The sequence below is a fragment of the Venustampulla echinocandica genome, assembly GCF_003357145.1.
Source record: "Venustampulla echinocandica strain BP 5553 chromosome Unknown scaffold_5, whole genome shotgun sequence".
Lineage (NCBI taxonomy): Eukaryota > Fungi > Ascomycota > Leotiomycetes > Helotiales > Pleuroascaceae > Venustampulla > Venustampulla echinocandica.
In genome coordinates this window covers 1,200,176-1,226,025 of record NW_022474210.1, presented here as the reverse complement: position 1 = coordinate 1,226,025, position 25,850 = coordinate 1,200,176, and the positions used below count along the sequence as shown (strand labels likewise).

Genomic DNA, 25,850 nt, shown 5'->3' with positions numbered 1-25,850 from the left:
TCGTGAAGCCCTTCCTCCTTTGATTGGTCTAATTCTTCTTGGGCGATTTTTAGCCGTTCTTGGATCTCCTCCTCTGAGTTTAATTTTCTTTCCCGTAAGCGGCGTTCCAGTTCGGACATATCTGGTGGCGCAATGAATATAAAGCGTGCTTGAAAGCCCTGCTCTTTGACTTGTCGTATGCCCTGAGAAAGTTAGTACGTTAGTAACGTTAGGTAGATGTGCGAGTGCTAATAAGACGTACATTTACATCCAGTTCCATCACAGGGACCTTTCCTTGGGAGATGATGCCCTCTACTACCTTTCGACTAGTACCATAGTCATTCCCATTGAAATTGTTGTACTCCCAAAACCCATCTGCATCGCGCATGACGTCGAATTCCTCCTTCGTGATAAAAAAGTAATGTTGGCCATGAACCTCACCGTCTCGAGGAGGGCGGGTAGTATGGGACGCCTTTTTGCCGAAGACCTTCGGATGTTTCTTCATGAGAGTCTTAATAAGCGTGGTTTTCCCAGCACCGCTGGGGCCCGAAACAACAACTGGGCGACGATCCTTTGGATAGATAAGCTCCACGCTATCTAGAGTTTCATCTTCAGCGTCCACAGGCCCATCAACCTTGACACTGTCTAAGAAAATCTCATCGATCTTGTCGAATCGTTCGATCTTATCAAAAGAAACCAGCTTGGTTTTACTTGCAATGCGCAATGCTCTCCAAATCTTGCTGGCCTTAGACTCAATGGCTGCAGTTTTCTCCTCGTCGTCGTTTGCCATGTMAATGTCCATATCATCCAACTCGATCTTATTCTTGAAGCTCTTGTACTCCGGGACCTCATATCTAGATGGGCCCTTTAATCGCTCCAGTCCAGCACGACCATCGCTTTCCGAAAGAAATTTGAGATCTAGTGACCCTAGCGGGTTCGGACGGAGCCGTTTGTTGGCCGTTGCTTTGCGGGCAGAAGCTTTCGCTTTATTGTACTCCTCGGCAGTGATTGCAGGTCTAGAAATCGATGGACAATTCTCAATTTTCCATCGGACCCAGTTCTTATCTCTCGATAGCACAGAATCGACCATTCGGTCGAAGTAACGGCCTTCCGGACCTCCCCTTAGATAATTCACGATAGACTTCTTCGTATCCAAGGCCCATTGAGTCTGTGTGTGTTAGGCTAGTTTAGGAAGGGAGAGGATAGATCATAGAATTCGCTACTTACATCTTCGTCGTTGAACGATTGGTCGGCATACAAAACGGACTTGTTTACACTTTCAGGTAACGTTTTGGAAAGCTTCTCTTTGGCTTTGGTGCTTAAGGACAGCAGGTAATCCAATACGATGAGGATCTGCACCAGGATGTGCCTTCGAAACGATAGATCGCTGATCTAGATGGAGGCCGTCAGCGGATGAGCAGATATTCAGCCAAATAAGACGTACCTCAAGTTCAAAAAGATCTCTACTGGTAAGATATTTTGGATTAAACGCGTTTGCTAGATCGTCATCATCTTGGTTCCTCTTTCGCTTGATACCCCTTTCAGTGTCATCCGTAGAGTTTGTCGAAGTGGTGGTACGCTGACTTTCTCCTGACTTAAACATGACCATGGTTGCCTCAATCCCCGATTTAAAGCTCGAAAGCTGGGTCTTATCGAAGAGCTTTTTGGGCTGACTGAAACTTTGCTGTAATGACCAGAAAATGGGATATAGTTCGTCTGCGCTCATGGACTGCGCCGGCTTCGGCGAGGTAGAGCCTTTTGCCAGCCCGTCCTCATCCTTAAGTTTCTGAGCGCTTGTGGTGCCATTTGGTGGCAGTTTCAGGGTAGGGCCACCCGACTTTGTAACATCTGAATCGACGTCCATACTGTCGGGATCGGACTGCTTAGCTGGCACTTCGTCAAACATTGTGACATTCTCAGTATGGTATTCGCCTCGGAGATTGACCGAGCTCTTGTCTCCCAAAGGAAAGCTCTGGAATAAGAATATGAAAACTCGTCCACAGAATGCGGTATCTTCAGCTCGCGAAAGTCGGCGAAGGAGTTCATTGCAGCTCCTCAGTATAACCAATTGCTTCTGAGGGAAATGCTTCGCCGTTATCCTTTCTCGTCGTGACTCTAAATAATCGAAGATCCTTCGGCAGCCAGCAATTGTTTGACTGTCTAAAAGCTCTTCCACCAGCCAGAACAGCAGAGCCGGGTCGCACTGCTGGTCGTCCGAGAGGATGGATATGATGTCTAATAGATTCCATAGCTTCACGAATGACGGCGTATCAATGGTTGTAGAGGCCTATCGACCGTCAGATGGATGTTCCTGTCCTTTTATTTGCACCGCAGTTGGCTCACCAATAGATCGTTGAAGGTGTCGTGAACCGCCGTCTCGATGGCCGCATACTGGCTGCGCTTTCTGACCTCGGGCGATACAACGGAAGGGAAAACCGAGTTGACCCGCGCAAAAAGATCCTCAAGATCTGGCTTATTTAATGGCGGCTCGACCGTATCCGTCTGTTTGACCACCTCAGCATCAAGAAGCATCTGCCGCAGGAGTTCCTGGAAGTCGTCGACCGCCTGCACCCCATGGCCGGCCATATCTGTGGATCACCCACTAGCTGAGATCCTGTGGGTTCTGCGGGCTCTGCGGGGTCTTCGTGGCGACGATCGTGGGAGAGGGGACGCTGATGCTGCGGTTATAGTTGCTCTTCAACGCGAGATGTAGCACAAATATCGATGGACCTTTGTTTGAAGATCGAAGCCTCGCGTGCCTTGTGAAGTTTCGCCTTGCGTGCCTGACGGAATGCCTGACGTTGCGCCGCCAGAGCGTGTCGGACTCGTGGAACAATCAACATTTAATTTACAAAACAAGTCTATAGGAGTATAAATTCAACTGTAAATAAAAGTTCTATCGCTTTAGAATTGCTATTTTGTTGCAATATAAAGTTAGATAGTAGCAGGTAGTAAACTCTGTTGTTCCACATATTCTGGCACCCCCTGCTGCGTGGTCGCCGCCTCAGTCGCGTAAGGCTCTGGACCGCATGAACGAATTTATTGTAGCTCCTCAAGAGACCGCGACGACGGTTGTCCAAACACAAACATTAACAATGCCGCCCCGAACCAGAGTCAAGAGGGATGCCCATAGCCAAGCTGACGATAGCAGGCCAACAATGGCAGATTTGCAAGGCGACAGCGACAGTGCATTTGCGCAGCTGGCGCAAAAGCACTGGTTGAAGAGCTCGAAGAAAACCACGAAAGTCAAAGTTAAACCGGATGTTCTGAAGAGAGATATATGGGATGTCTTGCAGCAGGATGATTTTGCTTTTAAATCCCTTCTAGCTTTGGAGAATATGCAGATTCTGGAGAAGTACGGCCCCTCTGCTAAAGCTTCAGCGTCCCTGCTAACCGTCGCAACAGCTATCTTTGGCCAGGCTACTCCGAGGACTCGTCCAATTTCCACGTCATACTCATTGCATTGATATCGAATGTCAAGACTCGGGAGCATTTGCCAACATGGGGTTAGTCTATCTGGTTAATTGGAGGAATGTTTCGCTGATGGCTGTAGCAATATTTACGGACAACCACTCCGAGTTCTCCAGCATGTTTCGGCGAATACTTTCGATGACGCTGGACACTACGCTCTCTCCTACGATCCGCACCCATCTTCTCACTTTTATAATTAGCGCGTTCCAATCGCTTGATAGCGGAATCGTGAGGAAAGAATGCGCTCCATTGGTTGGTATTTCCATATGGCATAACATATCGAGCGAAAAGAAGCGGGAGCGAAAGCTAGAACAAAGTGTGCAGTTAAGGAAGGCTTGGAGAGCTGCGGCGAAACGCTATGATGCTGCCGATGATACAGTAAAGGCTCGACTGCGATTTGAACGTTCTTGGCTCTTTACTCTGGTATTGGATTTTTTCAATCAACTTTATAATGATAAGAGAAAGCCAGGTGAGTAGTGTCACAAGTAAACATGGCTATCGAATCTAATTGTGGCACAGAAAATGTTCTCTACTGCGAGCGCTTTATCGAATTTTTGTCAGATCTGCAAAGTCAGCTACCAACAAGGAGATACGTCAACACACTCCTGCAAGATTTAAATACACTGCCGGCGATTCGAATGTCTCCAACCTTCGACGACGATGACAATGACCTGCTAAGAGATTTATACACTTTGCTGAAGCATTATACGTACTTCTCTATCGACGATTACACAGGGATTCAATACACCGCTACCGAGGCATATGAGCGCCATTGTGCTACGTTAGCCACCTTGCAACGAGATGCGCTTAAACACTACAAAGACAAGCTAACCGTTCTTGCTCTGTCGAACTATGGATCAATTGACAAGCGGCCCGAGCTTGAGGACCATCTGAATGCACTCACTGATGCCGAAATCCCCGAGTTATGTAGTCTGCTCGACTTCCGTACATCTTATCCGTCCTCTACGACAGTGGTGACAGATCGTTCATTCCTTACCGAAGTCCTATTATCTGGGCATGAGAAGAGGAAAACCTTCCAGGAAACAGCACGTGAGCTTAGTGTGCTGCCGACTGAGTTAACGCTGTTTGAGCCTGCACTTCTGAGAAACGATAACTATGATGGTTCACGGCCACTCGCAATACCCAAGCTTAATCTACAGTACCTCACAGTTGGCGATTTCCTGTGGAGATCGTTTATTCTCCACCGCTGCGAATCATTTTATGAGGTTAGGAAGCATGTTGAAGACACAATCAAACGTCTAAGGCCTGTGATGGGCCGAAATGGCCAGACAAGTTTTGAGGGGTTCTCGAGGATGGCTTTACCCACCAGTAAACCTGCGTAAGTCCTATTCCAGCCCCATTTACATTAATGTCTCTGATATCTTCCTAGTATAATGGAAGTAGTCCCACCACGAGTCGGCGACGACAAACCTTCAGTTGTCCGTGCCGAGATAACCCTAGATGTCAGTCGACTAGCGGATAACATCCGACGAGAATGGGAGACCTTCCGTCAGGATGATGTAATTTTTCTGCTGGCTGTCGAAGCTCCAGATGACTCGAGAATGGTTACCAATGGCGGCAGTACCTCGTCCGATGCCCAAAGGATAGGATTAAAGTACCTTCGAACTGCTGAGGTTACCCAAGTGCTAGATGATAGAGGTCGCGTACTGCGGGCTCAAGACAACCAAACCAATGCACATGGGCGTCCTAGAGCCAGGAGACTGCAACTGAAACTTGATGCAGCCATGTATAAAGAGGATATGGACCGGGTAGCTCATGGCCAGCCAAACATCTACGAAAGCTTGAATGTGATTGTTCGCCGAAGAGGGAGGGAAAATAATTTCAAGCCTATTCTAGAGTCCATCCGCAGCCTAACCTTATCCGACGTCCCTCTAGCCTCCTGGCTCCACGAAGTTTTCCTGGGCTATGGCGACCCGGCCGGAGCTACTTACCCCAATTTATCGAATCGAATCGACAAGATCGACTATCGAGATACTTTTCTTGACTGGCAACACTTGATTCAGAGCTTACCTGGCAAGATGATTGTCCCAAGTGACGATGTGGATGGTAGTTTTGGACCTCCTTATGTGCTCGAAACAAAGGCCAAGGTAGCCGATGCTCCTGCAAAACAGTCAAAGAAGAGGCGTCGAGATGCCGAGCCAGCTCCAGAGGCAGAGCCCCAGTCTATAGAGGTCTCGACCTATAAACCCCCAAATACAGGGCCTTATCCGACTGATGCTCCGAAACTCAATCGCGTTCGATTCACACCAACCCAGGTCAATGCCATCATTTCCGGCACACAGCCTGGGTTAACCGTCATCGTTGGCCCTCCTGGAACGGGAAAGACTGATGTCGCCACGCAGATTATCAACAATATATACCACAACTTCCCAGAACAACGTACACTTTTAATCGCTCACAGTAACCAGGCTCTCAATCAACTATTCCAAAAGATAGTAGCTCTAGATATCGACGAGCGCCATCTTCTTCGGCTCGGCCACGGCGAGGAGGAGTTGGATACTGAATCCGATTTTAGCAAACATGGGAGGGTGGAGTCCCTCTTGGAAAATGCCTACACCTACCTCAGAGAGGTTGATAGGCTCGCAGCATGTTTAGGGGCCCCTGGGGCTCACGGCGGTTCTGCCGAAACAGCTGGCTATTTCAACTCTGTCTACATAGAACCTGCGTGGGCGAGATTTGAAGAAGTTGCCAGCTCTCCAGAGTCAACGGTACAATCTATTACCGAAGCCTTCCCATTCCATGACTACTTCTCCAAAGCTCCCCAACCCCTTATCCCAGCCAATGCCGACAAGGACACGATATTGGATATTGCCAATGGCTGTTACCATCACATTTCGAAGATATTTACAGAACTGGCGGATGTCCGGCCTTTCGAGATTTTGCGACGTGATCGCGACAGGTCAAATTATCTCCTCACAAATGAAGCCCGGATCATTGCTATGACATCCACACACGCAGCGATGCGAAGACAGGAGATATCCTCTCTCGGCTTCCATTACGACAACGTGGTGATGGAAGAGGCAGCTCAAATTACTGAGATTGAGAACTTCATCCCTCTTGCACTACAGAAACCCAGGAATGGCGAGATGCAATTGCAACGGGTGGTTCTTTGTGGTGACCACTTTCAGAACTCTCCCGTCATTCAGAATCTTGCATTCCGACAATACGCAAACTTGGAACAATCCCTCTTCTCTCGACTTGTTCGCCTTGGTGTGCCGACAATCACTCTAGACCAGCAAGGTCGGGCCCGAGCTTCAATAGCCTCGCTGTATTCATGGAGATATCAGAATCTTGGCAACCTGCCCGCTGTTCTGTCTACCCCAGAGTTCCAAACCGCCAATGCTGGCTTTAAATACGATTATCAATTTATTCAAGTCAATGATTACAAAGGCAAAGGCGAATCGGAACCTACTCCTCATTTCATTCAAAATCTAGGAGAAGCAGAATATGCTGTGGCTATTTTCCAATACATGCGCCTTCTTGGGTACCCAGCTTCAAAGATATCCATACTAGCTACGTATGCCGGTCAACGTGCTTTGATCAGAGACGTTTTGGAACACAGATGTGCCAAAAATCCGCTTTTCGGTCTTCCGAAGATTGTCACCACAGTCGACAAATACCAGGGCGAGCAAAATGACTGTACGTATACCAGCCTTTAAAATATGAGCGTTCTAACTTGGATATAGATGTCATTCTCTCCCTCACCCGGACATCCCGCGTTGGCTATCTGCGTGATATTCGCCGTCTTACTGTAGCGCTTTCCCGAGCTCGACTTGGTTTATACATCCTCGGGCGACGTGAAGTCTTCGAATCATGTTTCGAACTGCGCCAGGCATTCGATATTCTTCTGCAGCGACCTGATAAGCTGATGCTCGCCACTGGAGAATTATGGCCAAGTAGCAGGATATTGGAAGATGAAGAGGGCAAAGATGTGCCTGGAGAGACTCAAATGGAGAACGTGGAGCATTTGGGTCAATACGTGTTTGAGATGACGAACGCGAAGGTTCAGCAACTAAGAGCTCAGAGAGGGCTGCCGGAAGCTGAGCTTCAGGTAGTACCTATGCAAGAGGACGACGTGGCGTTAGCCCGTGTGGATGAAGAAGATGAGGAGCTTCAAGAGGAGATTCATGAGGGTTTTGAAGCGGAAGAGCCTCAGGAGGAAATGAATGGGGATGTCGAAGCCGAGAAGTAGGCATATAATTCGAATGGACTTGGGAAGGATGGCGGGTGCATTGCTATGGCGTCTGTAGGGTAAATTGTACGCAAGTACCTGAGTGTATAACAATCACAGAGTTACCTGCTTGTTTAGGAAGTAGATCGATAAAATGTAGTATTCTCTTAAGTGTGCGAAGTCTCGCAGAATCCACCTTGCCGTGCTTCTTTCTTTCTTAAATCGCAGCATCAGAGGGCAACTAATAGAGAGTAGCATGGCCAAGCGTATCCAAGAAGTTAGGAATCGGCCTACAACCTCCTATTCCACAAGCGCGGTGGGATGCCCGATCCTAAGTTGTCTTCTTTCTTCCTACTTTACTTAAGAAAAGCTAAAGCAGTATCACTTATCGTCCATCGTCTGAGCCCTTATTCGCATCTCAAAGTAACCTTCGCAAGATGTTGCTTCGCTTTTTACTATATCGTGAACGCTAGTGTAGGCCATGAAGCATAATGAGACTGTGCCAAAGCTCGCCGAAGGCCTTTCGAATGAGGGTGTATATGTAGTACCGTCGTTATTTATTTTGTACACTCTCTCCCTTATTCTCTAAATATGTCTGTTCCCTATCTTGTACAACCCAGTTAGCTATATACGGTCATGTTCTACACAAGTGTCTAGAGAGGAAGGATATTGATTCCCCCAACACGCACCGTGACGAGGGGGTCGGCTTGAGCTGGGAGTAAACGGGATGGTCAATTCTTTCTACTTACTCTTTCTCGTGGGTCGCCGCTAGGCAGATGGATAGGTGTCTTAGTTAGTGTAGAATGGGGAGGGGAGGGGAGAAGGGATCTTATTCTTCTGAAAAGTAGGAGATCGAGTGATCCAGACGGATGGGTTTTGAATGAGGTGTTGGACTGAATGCTGTTATCTTTGTCACGACAAGGCCCCCTTCTTCTAAATCACTTGGTACAAGGCGATGGGTGGTCGTGCGTGAATGAGAGAGAATCATGAGCAAACCTTGTGAAGGCATAGGAGGGCAGCATAACAGAGCAATGTCGAAGGCTCGAGAGGTTACGATGAGTATATGATACGCTCTAAACTAGGAGGGCGAGGAAGAAACCTTTCAAGTGTCAGATTCTCACGCACAAAGAGAGATTAACGGGTGAAAGGTTGGTTGTATTTTCATTTAGATTATAGTAAGTTCATCGCCATCTTCATCTTAGAGCAAAGCAAGCATTTTCATACAGTGCTAATAACTACTATCCATTCACTTATCCCCCTACACTACTCTACATTGATACCAAGCACTCTACTATACAACTTCACCCCCTTTCTCTCTCACTTCATCTCTGCCTCTCTGCCTCTCTCTGCCAGTTTGCCAGTCCGCCACCCTCCCACTCTGCCTCACTCTCTCTGTCGCCCTCGTCCCACCCCTTTTCCCCAAGGGCCCCAAGCACCCCATCTAACCCCGCGATATCATCCCACGCCACCATCCCTCACCACCCACTATCTGCCACGCTCTGCCTCCGCACACCCTCAAGATATAGATGAATCTTCCAGGCACGGGGCCGATGCCACACGGCAAGTACACACGCATATCCTACCCGTGGTTTCCGCAGCTTCACATCACATCACACCGACACTTCTGACTCGGACAGATGGAAGAGGGGGCCGTAGCTGCCCCTGATTTCCCAAAGAGGCATGACGAGCAACAAGAAGCGAGTAACCGCGCATGGGGAAGGGACATACACACCTGCGTGCCAAGGTTCAAGGAGCTGACTATGATGTGTTGTGCTACGATCCGAGTGGGACATATTGTTCCACAGAGTACAAGCAGTACATAAGACAAGGTGGAAAGGCCGTGAGAGTATGATGTGGGGAGGCCGGGGCGGGAATGGAAGCAAAAGATAGAGACCCCGTGGGCAAAAGTAACTGGTAAGGGTAAGGGGAGTGATAGAAGGGGAGAGAAGGGATGCGGGGCCCGGGAATGGAGACAGTCTGGATACCTTGCTGACGATCTGCCACACTAAAGGCCTGACTGAATACTTGAGTGAACGAATAACTTCACGGCAAGGGGGAATCCCGTCCCCTAAGTCACTTTACAGGACGGTCGAGGCCGGCCTGACTAAATCCAACGGGCCAGCCGCCTACCAGCGTCTGACTACCTGAAAGAAGTTTTTCTTTTAAGCTTGTTTTATTGTGTCGGCTCTGTCGGGATGTTCTTCAGATTGATTGTTAGCGGAAGACTCTTATGGGTTCGTGTTGCTTGGGAGAGATATATATTGGGGAGGCAGCAGGGGAGATTGCACGGGTATGAAGAAGAACCAAGCAATGCGGAAAGCTATGTTATGAGGCGAAAGGAATTGCAGATCGAGGCATAATCCAGATTCCAGAAGGCCGGGTCAGTCCCTGTGGATTAATACGATTGGCAAATTTATGAAGGTAGCAAAAGTCTATGGGTGCTTCCAGGTTTGGGACGATAACCGTGAGTGCTTGGTGAGTCTCGAAAGATGGCTTATCGTTCATATATCGATCCGTGGTGTAGATTGCTCGGTTGTGAGGGATATATTAGATAGATGCTCTAAATATACGAGTATATTCCAGCCGTCCACGCTTCCCAGCTGGGGAAAGTTAGGCGGATGGGGTGGGATATGCGGCAATGTGAGCGACCAGTACTGCCGCGCGCGCGCGACTGTACGAGTTTTGGAATGATACCTTTCAAATATTCCAAATACATTACCTTGCTGTGCTACTTGCTCAGCCAGGTGGGTTTTAAGTTCAAGATCGCTCGCGTTTGCGCATATGACGATGTTACGGCTTCATCAACGTCCCAGCCGTCGCGCCTCAATATCCACCCACTTCTGCCCATCAACCCACCCAGGTCCGGACATCCAGCCGGATCCCGATCCCACCTGTGGGAATAGTGAGCCGCATAATTGCAAAGGGCCGATGTGCAGGTACTCCGTAACTAACTGCATTGGGGACGTGTCGAGGCTGGATATGCATGTATTGATGCAGGCTCTAATAGCAATTTCTGATATGACCTTTCGGGTTCTATGGTACATACCAAGTACAATGATCATGAACAGCAGCGACATGGTAAGCGGCACGGAGAATGGCGCCGGACACTTGACGAGGTTTGACGTTGAGTGCTTCTTAGCCGCAATACCTAGCTTGTGGGTGTGAGATCTGGCTGAATTGGGGTGGAGAGGTGGGATCCCCGTTTGACAGCCATTTTGAGAAACAAAGAAACACGAAACACAAACTTCCTCTGCCATATATTTCATAGATATAAACACAGTTCATGTGTGTGTTGGAAGTGTAAAGGGAGTCCCTAGTAGAATAGTGATGTACATCGTATTAGCGGAGCGTTTTATTCTGATACAAACGCGAAGCGAAAATGAAGATGAGCCATCACGTGTTTATTTAGATGTGGATGCTAAAGGAATCCGGGAGATCTGAACCGAATCAGCTCCAACAAGAGTGAGTCCATATCTTCAACAAGCTTTTGGAGCGAACATTTTGTATGGGCGATCCATGCTGGACATGTACTGTGATCCCGTACCTTTGCTTAGATTAAATTGGTAGCATCTTGCAGACCATGACTGCGAAAAAATATCAAGAACAAAAAATATACCTGATCGTAGATGCGCCCCTTTTCCTCGAAACTGTTCACCGAGATGTGTTCGCCAGCGCATTTGAATAGCCGAAGTCGGCTAATGAAACCAGATAGCGAAGGATTGCATTTGCAATTCTTCCATTTCTCAGGCGGCAATTGAACTAAATGCCGAGCAGTCTGGTTTACGTGAAGATATGACGGGCATGAGGAAAGGGGGGAGTGGCGTCCAACACCTCGCCTGGTTGCTCGTCTACCAAGGGGGACGCACTCAGCCACGCAGCAGCAGGTCCCTATGAACTGTTGCTGCTGCTGAACCTTATTCCGCTTATATAATAGACAACGGCCCCTGAATATCAGTTTGATGGAGATTAGAACCCGAACTTGGGGCGCAGATGCCTGGGCCCTGGGATTTTGACTTATAAGTAAGTAAACAGGATCAAAGTAAATGGGTTTCGTAGACGGAGCGTGGTCGCATGACGTTGAATCTGAGTTTCAGGACCGAGCAATCTTCGGTCGTAAACCAGAAGAGGATTCCAAAAACGCCCATCGGAGAAATACCAACCAATCCAAGGCGAGGCCCAAAGCCTTGACGAGTGATATAACCAGGCACATAAGTATGGAAGCCACAGGAACAAATTGAACAGAACAATTAAGCACTGGTGCCGGACGTGAGGAACTGCATCATCTTGCAGGTAGTGGAACACACGTGGTGGACAGATCACGGAGTCTAGTGGTCCGTCAATGATGATACTGTAGGTACTCCCACACCTGAAGTTGCCCGAGCTGGCCGGCATTCGAAGGATCGGGAACTGCCCGTGAACGTTGGGTAAGAAAGATCTCTGATGGCCCGGTGGCTTTTGCGGAGATTCGAGAAGGCAGGGGGTGGCAGTGGGAAGAAAGCGCTTTCACACTCCAGAATAATAGCCTCCTTCTCTGCGGCCCTCGTGCAGGAAGGGGGCTTGCGGCCTTGGGCTGGGAATCGGCCGTTTGGTCAAGCCGTCAAAGTCCGCCAACGTCGACGTCGAATCGTACGGCACCAGCCAGCTGGGATGATTTCACAGAGAGGTGTAAAACGGGCAGCGAGTGGACAGCGCCGTTGTGGCTGATATGAACCCCCGACTCCCGAGCTCCCCTTGAGGCATCGCAATTGATCGACACACCGATAAGGACAGGCGAAGCAGGCGAGACAAGTACATACCTGTGCAGCTGCAGGGCCCCTTCGCTCACATTCTCATGAATCGAGAAGAATCTGACCAGGGCAAGCGAGGGCGATGAGGTGAGGGTTACCAGGGCATCAGAGCATCAGGGCCAGCTCTTCAATCTCGCGGAAAATCAGGTCCGCCAGACCAAACGGCGCTCTGTGACCGACTACGCACTCGGCGGGCGCCAGAAGAGAATCTCGGTGACGCTCAACGCGACAAAGTCCCTCAGGCCGCCTGCATCGTGTCGCAAGTCGGGACTCGCGAGAGGGGACCATGGGAAGCGTATGTATCTCTTCGCTTTCGGTTTCGGTTTCCCTTTCCCTTTCGCTTTCCCGGAGGGGTTCCAGGGGCCCGCCTCCGGTACTGTACGCAACAGGGTCCTTGGATTTTCATCACAACGCGCACAACAATTGATGCTAGGCGACTAGAGGGAGCACAGCACTCCGTACGGAGGTACAGTACCGTAGGTACCCGGTCGATAGCAGAGAGCGGGGGCTGAGGAGTAGAGCTAGGCAGTGGACAGAGCAGTAGCTCCATCGGACAGGACTGCGATGCTGCAATGGAACTTCTCGAAGCGGCGGTCATACCGAGTACTTGAGGTTGCTCAACGTCGACGGCGACAGATGACTTCTTAGTCACTTAGCAGTTGGTTCTGGAGCAGTTAGTGGCAAACGCCCGATGCGCCTCTTCTCGGCAGCGTCTTGCGTTCGGCAGCACATCCTTGTGGAGAGAAAGCCGCAGAGTAGGCATCTTTGATCTTGAATGCCCACGGCGGGTGCCAAAAGGCCTCAGGAACAGCTCGACGAGGCAGAAGGAAAGAAAACGCGAGGGCATTGGGTATCAAGGTTGGCCGAGTTGAGGTTACCACGCCGTCGCGGGCGCAGGCGCAGCAATCCTTTCATGTGTACCTACGTATGTACCGTATACGTACGTAGTAAGGTGCAGGAAGCATGTGAGAAAGGCCCGCAATGGAAATGAGAATGGCGGTTGTCATTGAAAAGCGACGGAGTAGCGCAAGGGTGATTGAAGTAGCAGTACTTGTAGTAGTTGTTCTTGTTATTGTGGTGTTGTTGGTATTGTTGTGTTGTTGGAATTGGCGTTGGGACCCAATACGAAGAGTACAGACTTCGTACACTTCAAGAAGTCTGAAGCAGCCCTGAAGCCTGAGGCACAAATACCCTGTCTTACTCCGTGGCTCTGTATTCGGTACCTGCATCTATCCAGAACTCCACAACCACCGTCTTCTGTCACGGTCAGTTAGGTTACAGCTTTCCTCCGTACTCGTACCGTACTACGGTTACAGTGCTACCGATCCTACGTAGGTGCTCGTCCCTTGACGCCGCTATTACCGCAGCGAGCAGGTGTCTCTCGCTCCTCGTCTGGCCGACAAGCAGAGGAGAACATTCGCAAGCGCGTCTTTTGCAAGATCTTGACGAGATCAAGGTTGGCTCTGAGGGCGCCTACATCATGCTGATTCTAGAAATGATGTTGTCGCTGCAGGTCCCGAAATCTGTGCTGTACTCGTACTTCTAGGCCAAGTCCCGTCCACGAGGCCTGGCTTGGAACCAAGCACAGTAGGATACGGAGTACGACTCTCACAATGCGATTCCCGGAGGGAACACCCCATACCCCTTTTCTATGATGCAGCAGTCCTGAACCCCATGGATACTGACTTGGTCTTTTGATGGATCGGCTGCGCGGTGGGTGAACCCTCATCATTGTCCGGAGCACAGCGCAATTCGCACCGGCGCATCCCAAGTCATCTGAGCGGCGTCAGCTCTCAGACGTCTCAGCCTTACGGGAGCAATATAGGGCGGTCCACCAGATGGCGACCGAAACCAGGGACGGCCCACCAACGAACTTCGAAACGTTGATGAAGAGACGAGATTAAAGCCTCGCCCAGGACGCGTCGTGCGAGATGCCAACTACTCTATCTTCCGCCTTTGGACCCGCGCGGCTGCTCCATATCCTTGCGGCAGATCGCACGGAATCAGGGCAGAATCAGGGCAGATACGAGCCCGGCGTCTCATTTGAACCCTCAAGTCGGGGCCGCGACAAGCGGAGAAATCGCGCTCTACCGTGACTCCAGCAGAGTATCAGCGAATACTTTTGCAGCCGTAGAAGCCAAGCAGCGCAAAATCGCGACAGGAAAGCTGTCCAGTGTCCCATGGCACAACCGCAGTCCCGGCTATTCGATGGCGAGCTGCCTGCCCGTCCGAGGAGGATTCAGGTCGCTTCTGCCCCTTACTCTACCACGGATGCCCACCCGAGGTCGCACCGCGGCAGATCGGGCCGGGGAAAGGAGGAATGGGAAAGAGAGGAAGGAGAAAGACAGGAGGGCAGGAGGAGCAGGAGGAGGAGCAGTCTTCGCAAGTGTGGTACTGCAATGTGTCCCTGTGCTGCCACTACTGGCACCGCTGCTGCGCTGCTGCGGTGCTCAGTTCACTAGTGGAGCAGCCTCCAGCCTCCTCCTCCTTCTCCCGCCCGCCTCGATGCACTGCACGAGATTTACAGGGGCATCGGTGATGTACATTAACGGTGCGGTAGATTCTTGGTTTCCGGGACTCATCGCCATGGCGAGATGATGGCGCGGGATGTGTGATGCGCACAGACTCTGCCGGGAAACCTTGTGCTTGTCATGATGAAGGGGAAGGGGATAGGAACCATTTCCAGGTTCTATTCCGAGTTATCAGATAGCAGCGGCTGCTCTGGCGGCGGCATTGGTTTGCATATTGTTCCTCTATGCATTTGCGCGCGCCTTTGCATTCCCAAGGCATTCTGCGCCCAGAGTTCCAAACGGATGTAGATATGCAAGAAACACTGGCTGCCATGCCGGAAACAAGCCTACTGTACTTCGTACCAGCAGCTGTTCGTTGTCGGCTTTAGTGCTTTCGACCAGCATGGGATCCTGGCCCCATTCTTGAAACCACAGCTGGCATTTGGGGCAACAAAACCTTACCCGCAGACCCCTCCTAGTCGAGGAAGACAACAAGTTTCTAGCCTTTTTCTACCTTCTCTGCGAGCATTGGCAGCCCATGCCCTACCGCCGCCGAGTGCCGCTGTGTGTGCCGCAAGGTTCAACAGGACTAACCTGCACGGGGCGAATAATAGGCCGGACCACGATGCGTCGTCCCAGAGAGCTTTTCCCATGGGCATCGTCGCTGTGTGGTGACTTCCGCAGCCGAGCCTGATCTGCGCCATATCGGAGTGTTGAGAGCCTGCCGGAGGATGCTTTGGGCAATCCAACAAGCTGGATGAGGCACCCGCCACGAGAGCTTAGCTGTGATCTGCGAATCCATACTGTTGTTTGCGGTCTCCAATGCTACGAGAGATCCTCTTTGGTGCTCGTCGAGCCAGGGCCGTCACGTTGTCAAGTTGCTTCTCATATCAAAAGCTCCCCCCCTGAACAGTTCGTTCTCCGCTATGTGTCTTATTGGCTAATCACCCTCCCCTCGCTAGACATGGCAGCCGTTATGCGTTGACCCGCAGGATGTTGGTCCTGGCAAAGCGCCGATGCCAATGATTTCAGCCAGGTCCGGCCGAGCCTCGATCTTTCCGTTGACGCCCTGTCACACTTGCTGTGTGGCATAACCGTCTCCATCAGGCTTAGCAGTTGAGATCGATGCACCTCGCGAACCTCAAGGCCCTGGCTGATCTCGCACCTGTTCCTGTTGGCTCGCTATTATTTCCTGCCTCATCAGAGTATCGGATGATTGCGCCGGCAACAGGCCCCTCCGATAACCCTAGGCACACCCTCATCTTATCCAGGCGTGCTGAGTCTGCACGAGGTTCTCGATGGGGGCGCTCTCCAGCACCTTGCGGTTTCTCCGATGCCATTTGCCAATCCTCACAGGGGCTATAAGGGAGTTCTCCAGAGACTAGTCATTGAACCGGGTGCTCGTTTACTATCGTTCTTGAGCCTTGTGGCTAATAAGTCCCTCGGCCATGCTTGGAAGCCCTCATGCGCTTCCATTGTTTTCGTTGCTACCCGCCTGTGAAAAGTCTTCATATTTCCATTCTGGCCTTATTTCCACCTTATATTATTATTGTAACGGAGTCTCGCCAAGATAGTATAACCACCCGTGCTGTCCCTGTCTTGATCTTGCCCAGCGTCGATAATTCTCCGCTCGTGCAACGCCCGTCGTCGGCGCGGGATTAAAGTCTCTCTCAGCGGCACCTGTGGGCAGTGTGGAGCATTTGACAGGGAGTGGCAGGGAGTGGCAGAAGAGGGCGCCTCTCGGGTCCATTGACCTTGTCGTGGTGATCATACCAAGCATCATATCAAGGCCCTTCAATCTTGGGGTATATCATCCGACGCTCGTCGACCAAACGTGAAAATCAGGACCGCGGACCCTATCCACTTCACAGGAACCTTCAGATTGCCTAAAACGGACGAGGAACGTCATAAAGCTGGAAAGCAATTTATCCTTCATTTGGACGACGCAGAACACTCGCCACGACTGTTTAAGGTCCAAACCACCCTGGGTTCCGGCCGCTCTATCTCTATCATCTGCCCCGCGTGATCGATAGACTGTCACTTTAAGTGTATCGATTGTCCTGGGCTGAAGGATAGGTCCTGAACCAGGCTAGGAGCTCAAAGAGCCCCTCAATCCGACCCGCCGACGAAATTGTGGATTGATCTGGCAGACTTTATCTATCTAGTAGGAAGACCTGCAGCCGAATTCGTCTTGTTCGGAAAACCTCACACGAGTATCCAGTTGTTGTAAGAGAAGTCTGTACGCAACCGTCGCCATCCCAGTCAAGCAAGCTTGTCAACCATCCAACACACATCCGACACTCTCGCCCCTGATAACCTTATGAGTACCTCTGGTCGGTGATCAACCCCTATCCACTGCGGCCCTGACTTTCGTTCATTCCACGGCATCGTCCCACCACCTCGGCCTCTTTGCACATCGGAATACGAGATCATATTCTCGCCCGTCAACGTATCGGACCGAATTTTTGGCTTTCTTGCACCAGGAGCAACAAATCTCTCAATGCTTGTTACACGGCAATGTGATACAGGAAGGAATACTTGGTCTTCTAGCAAGCTCGAGGCGATATATCGAAACGCAGCGTCTCCACGCATGTCGAACTTTGAGCCACTGACGACGCAGCCGGACTGGCGAGAACAGTACTCAGCGTTTCCCCTTCCAGGACAGAATGGCCTCCTCCAGCCATCGTTTGATCACACAGCAAACCCAAATGGTTCTGAAAACAACCAGGCGCAACAGCAGAGTGGCTCGAGACCTACACTCGAGCACCGGCATAGCCTGGGACCCCTTCGCCAAGAGGCTCCGCCAGCGTCTGTCATAGAGCGGCCAGAATCCGCACCGGGCGATAGCGACCATCCAGCCAATCCTGCGCGTAACGACTCTTTAGTTTCTACAGAGTCGACAGAAATTTCACTTGGCTCACTTGGTTCAAATCCACTAAGCTCTGCATCAAGCGCCCCAACTCAGCAGCCAACACTGGCGAATAATGACGGAGGAGATGTGCCAGAAGAAATCAAGGACGAAGAGGAGGAGGAGGACGACGATGAGATGATTGATGTGGAGGAAGGGGCACCACCACAGACTGCTGCCGAAAGACGAGCTGAGCGAAGAAAGATGAAGCGATTTCGGTATGATATTGGCGCCCCAAAATCAATGCCCCTACCTTTACATGACCTAATTCTTTTTTTTTTGGCGCAATCGAATATATACTAATAGTGCTGCCAGTCTCACCCACCAACAAACACGCTTCTTAATGAGCGAGTTTGCTAAACAGGCGCATCCTGATGCGGCTCACCGTGAGCGCCTTTCAAGGGAAATACCAGGGCTTAGTCCTCGACAAGTCCAAGTGTGGTTCCAAAATAGGTAAGAGAGACTTCGGACTGTTAGAAACAGAGACGTGGGGGATAGCATCACTGACCACATACAGACGAGCGAAGATAAAGCGGTTGACAGCTGATGACCGAGAGCGCATGATGAAGATGAGAGCCGTACCAGACGACTTCGATAATGTGCAGGCCTTGCACTCTCCGTATGGGGCAGTTCATGGCATCGGCACTCCCATGCAATCGCCAGTCGATTATGTCCCAGGCTATGCTGACCATATGATGCGGCCCTTGATGGTTGACACCATGAGAAGACACGATCATCATGATGAGCATATCTCTCCCAGCGGCCTCAGTCCAGCTTTTGGTCATGTAGCCTTTGGTGCTAGCGGGTCGATGAGTACGTCTGATGCTCTCTCGCCGTTGTCCTTGAATTCCAGCGACCGGTTTTACCCTGGAAGTCACCTCACCAGTCCAATGAGCACAGGTCCACGGAGTTCGAATCCTTTCGACCGGCAGAATAGCTATCAAAACATGTCCCACTCGAGACAGCCGGTTCGACCGTTGCAGCCTCTGCAGCTTCGAGAGACTATGTCCAGATCACGATCCGAATCGATCCAGTCTCCTTTAAGAACGAGCATGTCGTGGAAGGGAGAAACGCTTGACTACACCAACTACCAATCGGGGCAGCCGAGTCCACAATTGAGCGGTCGGCAGCAGTCTGTGTATCAGCCTGATCAAATTGGTAACAATAATGTCAATTCGCATCAGTATGATGGCACAGGATTCTCAAGTTGGTTCAAATTTTCTAGTTCCCGTACTTGTGATGCAAAACTCACGTGCTAACCCCTTTCTACAGGCGCAAATATCCAAAGCTCACCTCCCCACATGGCATTTTCGCCGTCGCATGGCCCCTCGAATTCATTAAGTTCCTTACAGCAATCGATACCGGCCTCAATATCTCGACTGCGAACGTCTTCAGCAGCGTTCCCGCCAGGTCTAGACCTTCGAAACCAGTATCGGGCGCTTCCACCTCAGCTTAACTCTCCGCATGGCCCCACAACGACACGAAGTAACTCCTTCAGTGCCTTCACAGGAGGATACGCAAGCGCGCCGTTGGCAGCACCCGTTGACTTTGCGCTGCCACGGACACCTGCTGATGGAGGGTCAGGAAGCAGGGATTTCAATATTCCACAGCTAAGCGCGCCGATGGCGCCACCGCCAGATTTCTCAGCTGCCTATAATTCGAGTCTTAGTCCTGTCAGGCCGCAACATGGGGATAGGGATTTTGGACATCAGAGTCAGAATAATGGGGATCATGCTGTCCACACAACGCAAGGGACACAGGGCCAGGGATCAGGGCAGCCCGGGGGAGAGCCACAACAGCAGCAGCAGCAACAACAGCAACAGCAAGCTAGAAATAATGAGGAGGCATCCTACCTCAGGCCTATGCAGTACGAGACGGGTCAAAAGCGGAAAAGGAGTTTTACGATGCCTGGAAGTTTTGAGAGCGCGTAGTAGATATTATCATATCTGAGGAGAAATCATTAATGGGCGCCTGCAGCACGCATCGGGACTTTCCAGCACGTCCTCTGCGACAGTCATGGCACTGTTTTCTCGTCTCGGAAGGCACATATTCAATTATATGACCCAGGTTAATAGGTCGCAATGCCGGAGCATATGACTCGTTGAGCTTAGCTCACTTCCTCCCAGCACCGTCGCTCACCTCCGCTCTTCGTTGAGCGATACTTACTCTCCTTTCTTTCCCTCCTTTTTTTTCAGAGTACCAGTGTTTTAGTAAATGGAATGGTTATAAATGGGATAGGGAGAATGGGGGTTGGGATGGCTATATGGAAAAAAAAACGCTATATGAAAAGAGTTGCAAATGAATGAAATGATTGGGATTTTTGGCGGGGTTATTTGAATATGGAATGGGCATTGTTGGTTATGATGGGGGAATCAGCAGGGTGGGCAGAAGGGCGAGATGGAAGTTATTTTTTTGTGTATATTTTTTTGAGGCTTTTTGCTATGAGCTGGTCCGTGGGTGGGCCTGTAGATATTGATTGGATATTGGAATGATGAGGTGTTTTAATAAGTGGCTGCTTTTGATGAATTCATCATATGTGATCTGGGGTTTCCAAGGTGAATTGATGAAGTTGGGTAGCATAGTGGCTTGTCCCGTTTGTCCCGCGGAGGAAGTTCGTGTTCGAATTTCTAATAATCATAAAAGCTATGTCTCTGTTAGCGTCTGTGCATGAGTAACTCATCAAGATATAAACTTACCCCTTGCCACTCTTCTTCCCCAACCAGCCAGCATCCACCATCTTCCCCAGTAGAACACTAGGTCTATATTTGGAATCGCCGGTTTCCTCGTGCAGCACTTTCATAATGGCCAGGCATGTATCAATGCCAATGAAATCTGCCAGCTGCAAAGGCCCCATAGGCACGTTTGTTCCGTTTTTCATGATGGCATCAATATCATCCCGGCGTCCCACACCAGTCTCTAGGCATATGATTGCCTCGTTGATGTACGGCATCAAAATTCTATTTGCAAGGAACCCGGGTGAATCAGCGGATTGCGAGGGGATCTTTCCCATCTTCTTGCAGAATGCAATGGCGGTATCGACGGTTTCTTGACTCGTTTGTAGACCTGTTATGATCTCGACGCCCTTTTGGATTGGCACCGGGTTCATGAAATGTGTGGAAACTACACGGGATGAGGCCGAGGTATCAGTGGGGTCCTTCGTTGTCGACGCTGCAATGCGTGTTATTGATATGGAGGAGGTGTTTGTAGCTAGGATAGTGTGTGGTTGGCAGATCTGCGCGAGGGATTCGAAGATAGAGAATTTGAGGGAGGGAATCTCGGGGACGGCTTCAATCACGAAGTCCACGGATGAGAGGGAGTCCATTGACGTAGTTGTAGAGAGAAGGGATCGGATCTTGTCCGCTTGGTCTTGGGTGATACGCTCTTTAGAGACATCTTTGGCTAGAAGTTTGTCTATAGGCGATGGATATGTCAGTAATTGGAGGTGGTGGGAATGAAGAGCCGGAGCCGTGCTGCGTACCTGCAAACTTGAGGCCTTTGTCAATTGATGCTTGGTTTGTATCTACCAGTGTCACTGGAACTCCGGCTTTTTGTGCAGCGACCAATGCTATTCCCAAGCCCTGGAATCATGTCAGTCAATGGCTCGTAGGTCGGGGAGCAGCTCTCCAGCCATACCATTTGCCCCGCTCCAATAACACCAAGATGCTTGACATCAGCAGTGGCGACTACACGTGTCGAGCTGAAGCATCTGGCATGTTTACTGCTTTGCAGGAGCTGCCGTCTGAAGATTGGAGTGAACATTGTGCTGTGCTGGTGCAATGTGCAAATGTGAGGTTGGAGATTTCTGAGAATCCAAGGTTATTTCTACGAACTATTCCGATAGAACTACGTATTCGACCTCGGCTTAAGACGCTAGAAGCAGCTGAGATCGGAGACTTGGCGGAAAGCGGCGGCGGCGGGGCGGAGCGGAGGCTTATCCTTATCCGGAGTCGCTAAAGTGGTTTCGCAGGGGTTCGCGTCGCGTCTCCAAACTTCCGTGGGAAACTGAAGCGTGTAGAGAGCTTTTGATATATTGATGTTGATATTGATACTTGTACTGATTGCGAGCTCAATGCACCATCAACATCAACTGTCATTCCAGCAAAAATGGAATTGGCAAACGGGAACAGAGATGTTGTCGACCCCGAAGTTCGCGCCTATGTTTCGAGTCTTGTGTCTGCAGTACGTTCCTTACCTATGCCCGTAATGCCTAAGAGGAATTTATTATGCTAACGCGCTCTAGTTGGGTGGAAGCGGCGCCGATGAGGATGGACGATATATACTTGGAGACGACGCCATAGCATGTCTGCGGGATCTCAAGAGATGGTTGAAGTTATACGATGAGAAGGCGAATCGACTGGACGTGGCACGATGTTTGGCAGAATCGAATCTGGTTGGAGGGGATTTGCTTGAAATTCTGGCGACCTGGTCCGAGAACGCAACAGAAGACCGACTCAAATTGAAGGTAGCTCTGGCATGCCTGGAGCTTATGGTGCCACTTACGTGGCCGCTAGAGAAGAACCCAGAACAGATGACGGTCAATCATCACCGACATATTCCCTATCTCGAAATTGCCCAACTTGGATACAAGCGCGATATTGTAAATTATGATGGCGCAAGGATACTTCACACTGCGGTGAGGTGCGCGTTACCCTCTATGGCGCAGGATATGGGCGACCGGAGCAGCAGGGACGAGGGAATTATCAAACTTATGCTATACTTTTTGCGTAATATTGCCATGATTGCTCCTCCGCCAAACGTTCAATACGAGGGAGATGAAGCCGAGATCTCGAGATCCTCCATGATCGACGCTTTCGACTACCAAGATATATTTCAGCTGCTATTAACCCTTTCTTCGACAATGGGGGAGGACTTCAACACTCAAGACGTGGTAGTTTTAGACCTAATATTCCAACTGATTAAAGGAGTTGATATCAACAAACTCTTTCTGGACGAGAAAAAAGTGAAGAGCGGGCAAATGGATGAGTTGGCGCAATTAAGGGAGAAGGAGGCAGCAATGTTAAGGAGCTACCAAACTCACGCACCTACAAGACATAATCGGTTTGGTCCCATGGTCTGGATTCAGCGAGAAGATGGGAAGAACACAGCGATTTCCGGACAGGCTGCCGTGTCGGACTCTACGAGGGGTCTGGCAAAGATGGACAGTACCAAGAAGTTCAGACCTCCACATCGGGCTTTGAAATCACAAGGTGGACCCATGGATTTTGACACCTCTGCACGCCTGACTGTTACAGCCACCAAGCATCTCCGTGCTTTTGTGGAGGAGTTCTTGGATGCAGGATTCAATCCACTTTTCAACCACGTTCGCAAAGCCATTGACCGAGAAGCAGAACGGATTCTAGAGTACCACCCTAGACAGTTCTTCTACCTGGTTTCATGGTTCCTCGAGGCGGAACGCGCGAGACGACAAATCAAAGCGCCCTCAAGTCGCCAAAAGTCGGTCAACCCAGACGACTTAGACAGCTTTTCACTAGTAGCAAGTGTCTTGAGCCAAGAAATGTTCGTCACATTGAACAGAGCTATGGATTCAGCTTTTGAGAATAAACTGTGGCATAATCTCAGTGCTGCGATGAAATGCTTTACGCAGATTCTCATCACTGTTCAGGAAATGTCTGAATCTCCGCTTGAGGAAGATCAAGAAATTGCGGAGAATATCCTTAACCGCATATTTTACGAAGAGACCACACATGACCGGGTTGCAAATATCACCCGCACTTACAAAGACCAAGGATTCGGCTACCTGGATTCTGTTACAGACCTCGCACACAACTATTTGCGAATTCTCGAGCGATACGCGAAACAGAATATGGATCTACAAGTGAGGTCACGGAGGCGGGTCCGACGAAAAAAGAAAGCCGCACGAGAAGCCGGCGAAGATGATGGCAATGATAATATTGTTGATGAATCGGAAGGAGAAGACGAAACTCGGGCAGAACGAACGTCAAATGAACGGAAATTCGACTTTAAGCGTTTTGCTTCGAGATTTGCGACTCAAGGATGCGTCGACACATTTGTCACCTTCACTGGATATTATAATGATCTCAAGCCTCCCCAATTAAAACGCGCCCATCGTTTTTTTTATCGCGTTGCTTACAAGCAGGACATGAGTGTGATGCTCTTCAGAGTCGATATCATTGCTCTCTTCTATAAAATGATCAAGGGCCCACAAAGTCTTGACCCACAGTCTCCCTGCTACAAGGAGTGGGAAGCATTTGTCAAGCAAATATTGAAAAGGAGTTTCAAGAAAATTCAAGAACGACCCGAGTTAGTAGTCGAAATGCTATTTTCGAAAATCAATAGTACTGCGCATTATCTCGAGTATGGCTACGAGAAGCAGACGGTGACTACAACACCACGCGCCGCAGCGGAATTGGAAGTCAAACCAGGCAAGGAGTGGGAAGAGCAGATTAGTATCGTCGTTGGGGCTATGCTTGACAGGAACGAAGCGGAACATCTTCAATGGATCAAGCCGCAACTCTCTTCTGCCGAGAGCGAACGAAGGAGTTGGGAAGGGTCGAATGCTGCATTGCAGTCTATCGAGGACGATCCTTTTGCTGAGCCAAACACCGAAACACCTGCTGAGCCACTTGAGCCACCAAAAGCTCCCACTATTCGTATGCTTTCTGTCCCATACATGATTTTACATGCTGATTGAAAATAGTGGTTAAACCTGATAATGATACACGAAAGCTCGCTATGTTCAAGAATGGGCATCTCCGGCTTCTCATGTCATTAGTCGGATTTCAACGATTGGGTGTAGATGATGATCCTGAAAGCTCATGGGTCATACCCGCTTCACTGTCTGCAGATCAACTCAATCAATCGCTGGACTTGATTAAGAAGGCTGAATTTAACCCCCCTGTCGTTGACGATGGGCAAGAAGCAGGCGATTTCATCAGGCGGAAATCTGCGGGCACGGCAGCAAGGAGGAGGGCGGTGTTCGATGATGATGACGATGGAATTGATGACGACGATGAAGAGGAGTTCTTATTTCCCGCGGGTGGCCCTACCGCCATGAAGAAGTCCGAGGCCCTAGAGGCATTAAAGAAGACCCGCCGACGTAGAAGAAAGGAGGGAAGTGAAGATCCCGAGGGTGGCGGCTTGACAGAAGAACAGCTACAAGCGCGCCGAGAAGCGCGCCGCCAGAAAGAACTCCAGAAGAACCGAAAAATTAAGAGTGACCTATTTGTTCATGATAGTGATGACGAGACGGATGAGGAGAGAGATCGCATTTTCTTCGAGCATGAAAAGAAGCTCCGACAGAAGACTAAAGTTGCGATTATGAAGGAGTTACTCCGTGTTGGGAAGGATGATGGTGATAATGCTAAAATGAAGAGTAGAAAAAGGGCTTCTAGTGCTATTTCTGTGGGCAGTGATGATGAGGATAATATCATTCCTAGTTTTCGCTCTTCATCCACACCAAGGGAAAATATCCTCGACGACTCCGATATGGAGGCGACTGATACCCCCTTATCCAGTCCACACACACGACCTTCAAAAACGAAAAAGCGGAAGGTGGTGGATGGGGATGAAGAGGATTCTGTGTCCGAGTCGGCTGCTGCAGATGGGTTGAAGAGCATAACGAATGCATTAGGCGATGACGATGAGGATGAAGATATGGCCCCTGTTATGAGACCTAGTCGGCCGAGGGTTAGGGCAGGGTTTATTGTCGATAGTAGTGATGAGGAATAATCATACTATCTATATCAGTCGCTAGAAGGTTTAGACACACGGATCGTGGATACTTGAGCGCTACGAAACCCCAAAACTTTAGTAGAGCGAGCCTCCAGCTAAATAGAGAATGGATTTTAACAGAAAAGTACTAGGTACGTTAGTAAAAGAAAGGAAAAGCAGCCTGGCTCTCTACTCCTTACATTTCATGCTTCATTATGACCGCTCACTAACTAAAATGACAGACTCCCACATCAACCAGCAAGACGCGAAGGCGTAATAGCAAAGCGTCGATGCCGATGACAATAATCATA

General features: G+C 49.9%; 5 protein-coding genes across 5 annotated transcripts; 3 read left to right on the top strand and 2 right to left on the bottom strand.

Annotated features, from left to right (window-relative positions):
- Positions 1 to 3,008: 3,008 nt before the first annotated feature.
- On the top strand, positions 3,009 to 7,663 carry BP5553_07311 (DEAD helicases superfamily protein-like protein; the record flags this gene model as incomplete). Its single annotated transcript, XM_032015934.1, has 6 exons — positions 3,009 to 3,334; positions 3,385 to 3,485; positions 3,533 to 3,919; positions 3,970 to 4,789; positions 4,841 to 7,110; positions 7,158 to 7,663. The coding sequence occupies 6 exons, from the start codon at positions 3,009 to 3,011 to the stop codon at positions 7,661 to 7,663; spliced, it is 4,410 nt and encodes a 1,469-aa protein (XP_031868203.1).
- A 6,093-nt stretch (positions 7,664 to 13,756) lies between these two features.
- On the bottom strand, positions 13,757 to 15,017 carry BP5553_07310 (uncharacterized protein; the record flags this gene model as incomplete). The annotated part of the gene is made up of 3 exons (XM_032015933.1): positions 13,757 to 13,918; positions 14,691 to 14,867; positions 14,955 to 15,017. The coding sequence occupies 3 exons, from the start codon at positions 15,015 to 15,017 to the stop codon at positions 13,757 to 13,759; spliced, it is 402 nt and encodes a 133-aa protein (XP_031868202.1).
- Positions 15,018 to 17,439: 2,422 nt separating this feature from the next.
- On the top strand, positions 17,440 to 19,778 carry BP5553_07309 (Hypothetical protein; the record flags this gene model as incomplete). The annotated part of the gene is made up of 4 exons (XM_032015932.1): positions 17,440 to 18,065; positions 18,163 to 18,300; positions 18,365 to 19,053; positions 19,120 to 19,778. The coding sequence occupies 4 exons, from the start codon at positions 17,440 to 17,442 to the stop codon at positions 19,776 to 19,778; spliced, it is 2,112 nt and encodes a 703-aa protein (XP_031868201.1).
- Positions 19,779 to 20,474: 696 nt separating this feature from the next.
- BP5553_07308 (Uncharacterized protein) lies at positions 20,475 to 21,606 on the bottom strand (the record flags this gene model as incomplete). Its single annotated transcript, XM_032015931.1, has 4 exons — positions 20,475 to 20,490; positions 20,544 to 21,258; positions 21,326 to 21,425; positions 21,481 to 21,606. 4 exons carry the CDS (start codon positions 21,604 to 21,606, stop codon positions 20,475 to 20,477), a joined length of 957 nt encoding a protein of 318 aa, XP_031868200.1.
- A 345-nt stretch (positions 21,607 to 21,951) lies between these two features.
- On the top strand, positions 21,952 to 25,557 carry BP5553_07307 (Timeless-domain-containing protein; the record flags this gene model as incomplete). Its single annotated transcript, XM_032015930.1, has 3 exons — positions 21,952 to 22,026; positions 22,088 to 24,479; positions 24,527 to 25,557. 3 exons carry the CDS (start codon positions 21,952 to 21,954, stop codon positions 25,555 to 25,557), a joined length of 3,498 nt encoding a protein of 1,165 aa, XP_031868199.1.
- Between the last annotated feature and the right edge of the window lie 293 nt (positions 25,558 to 25,850).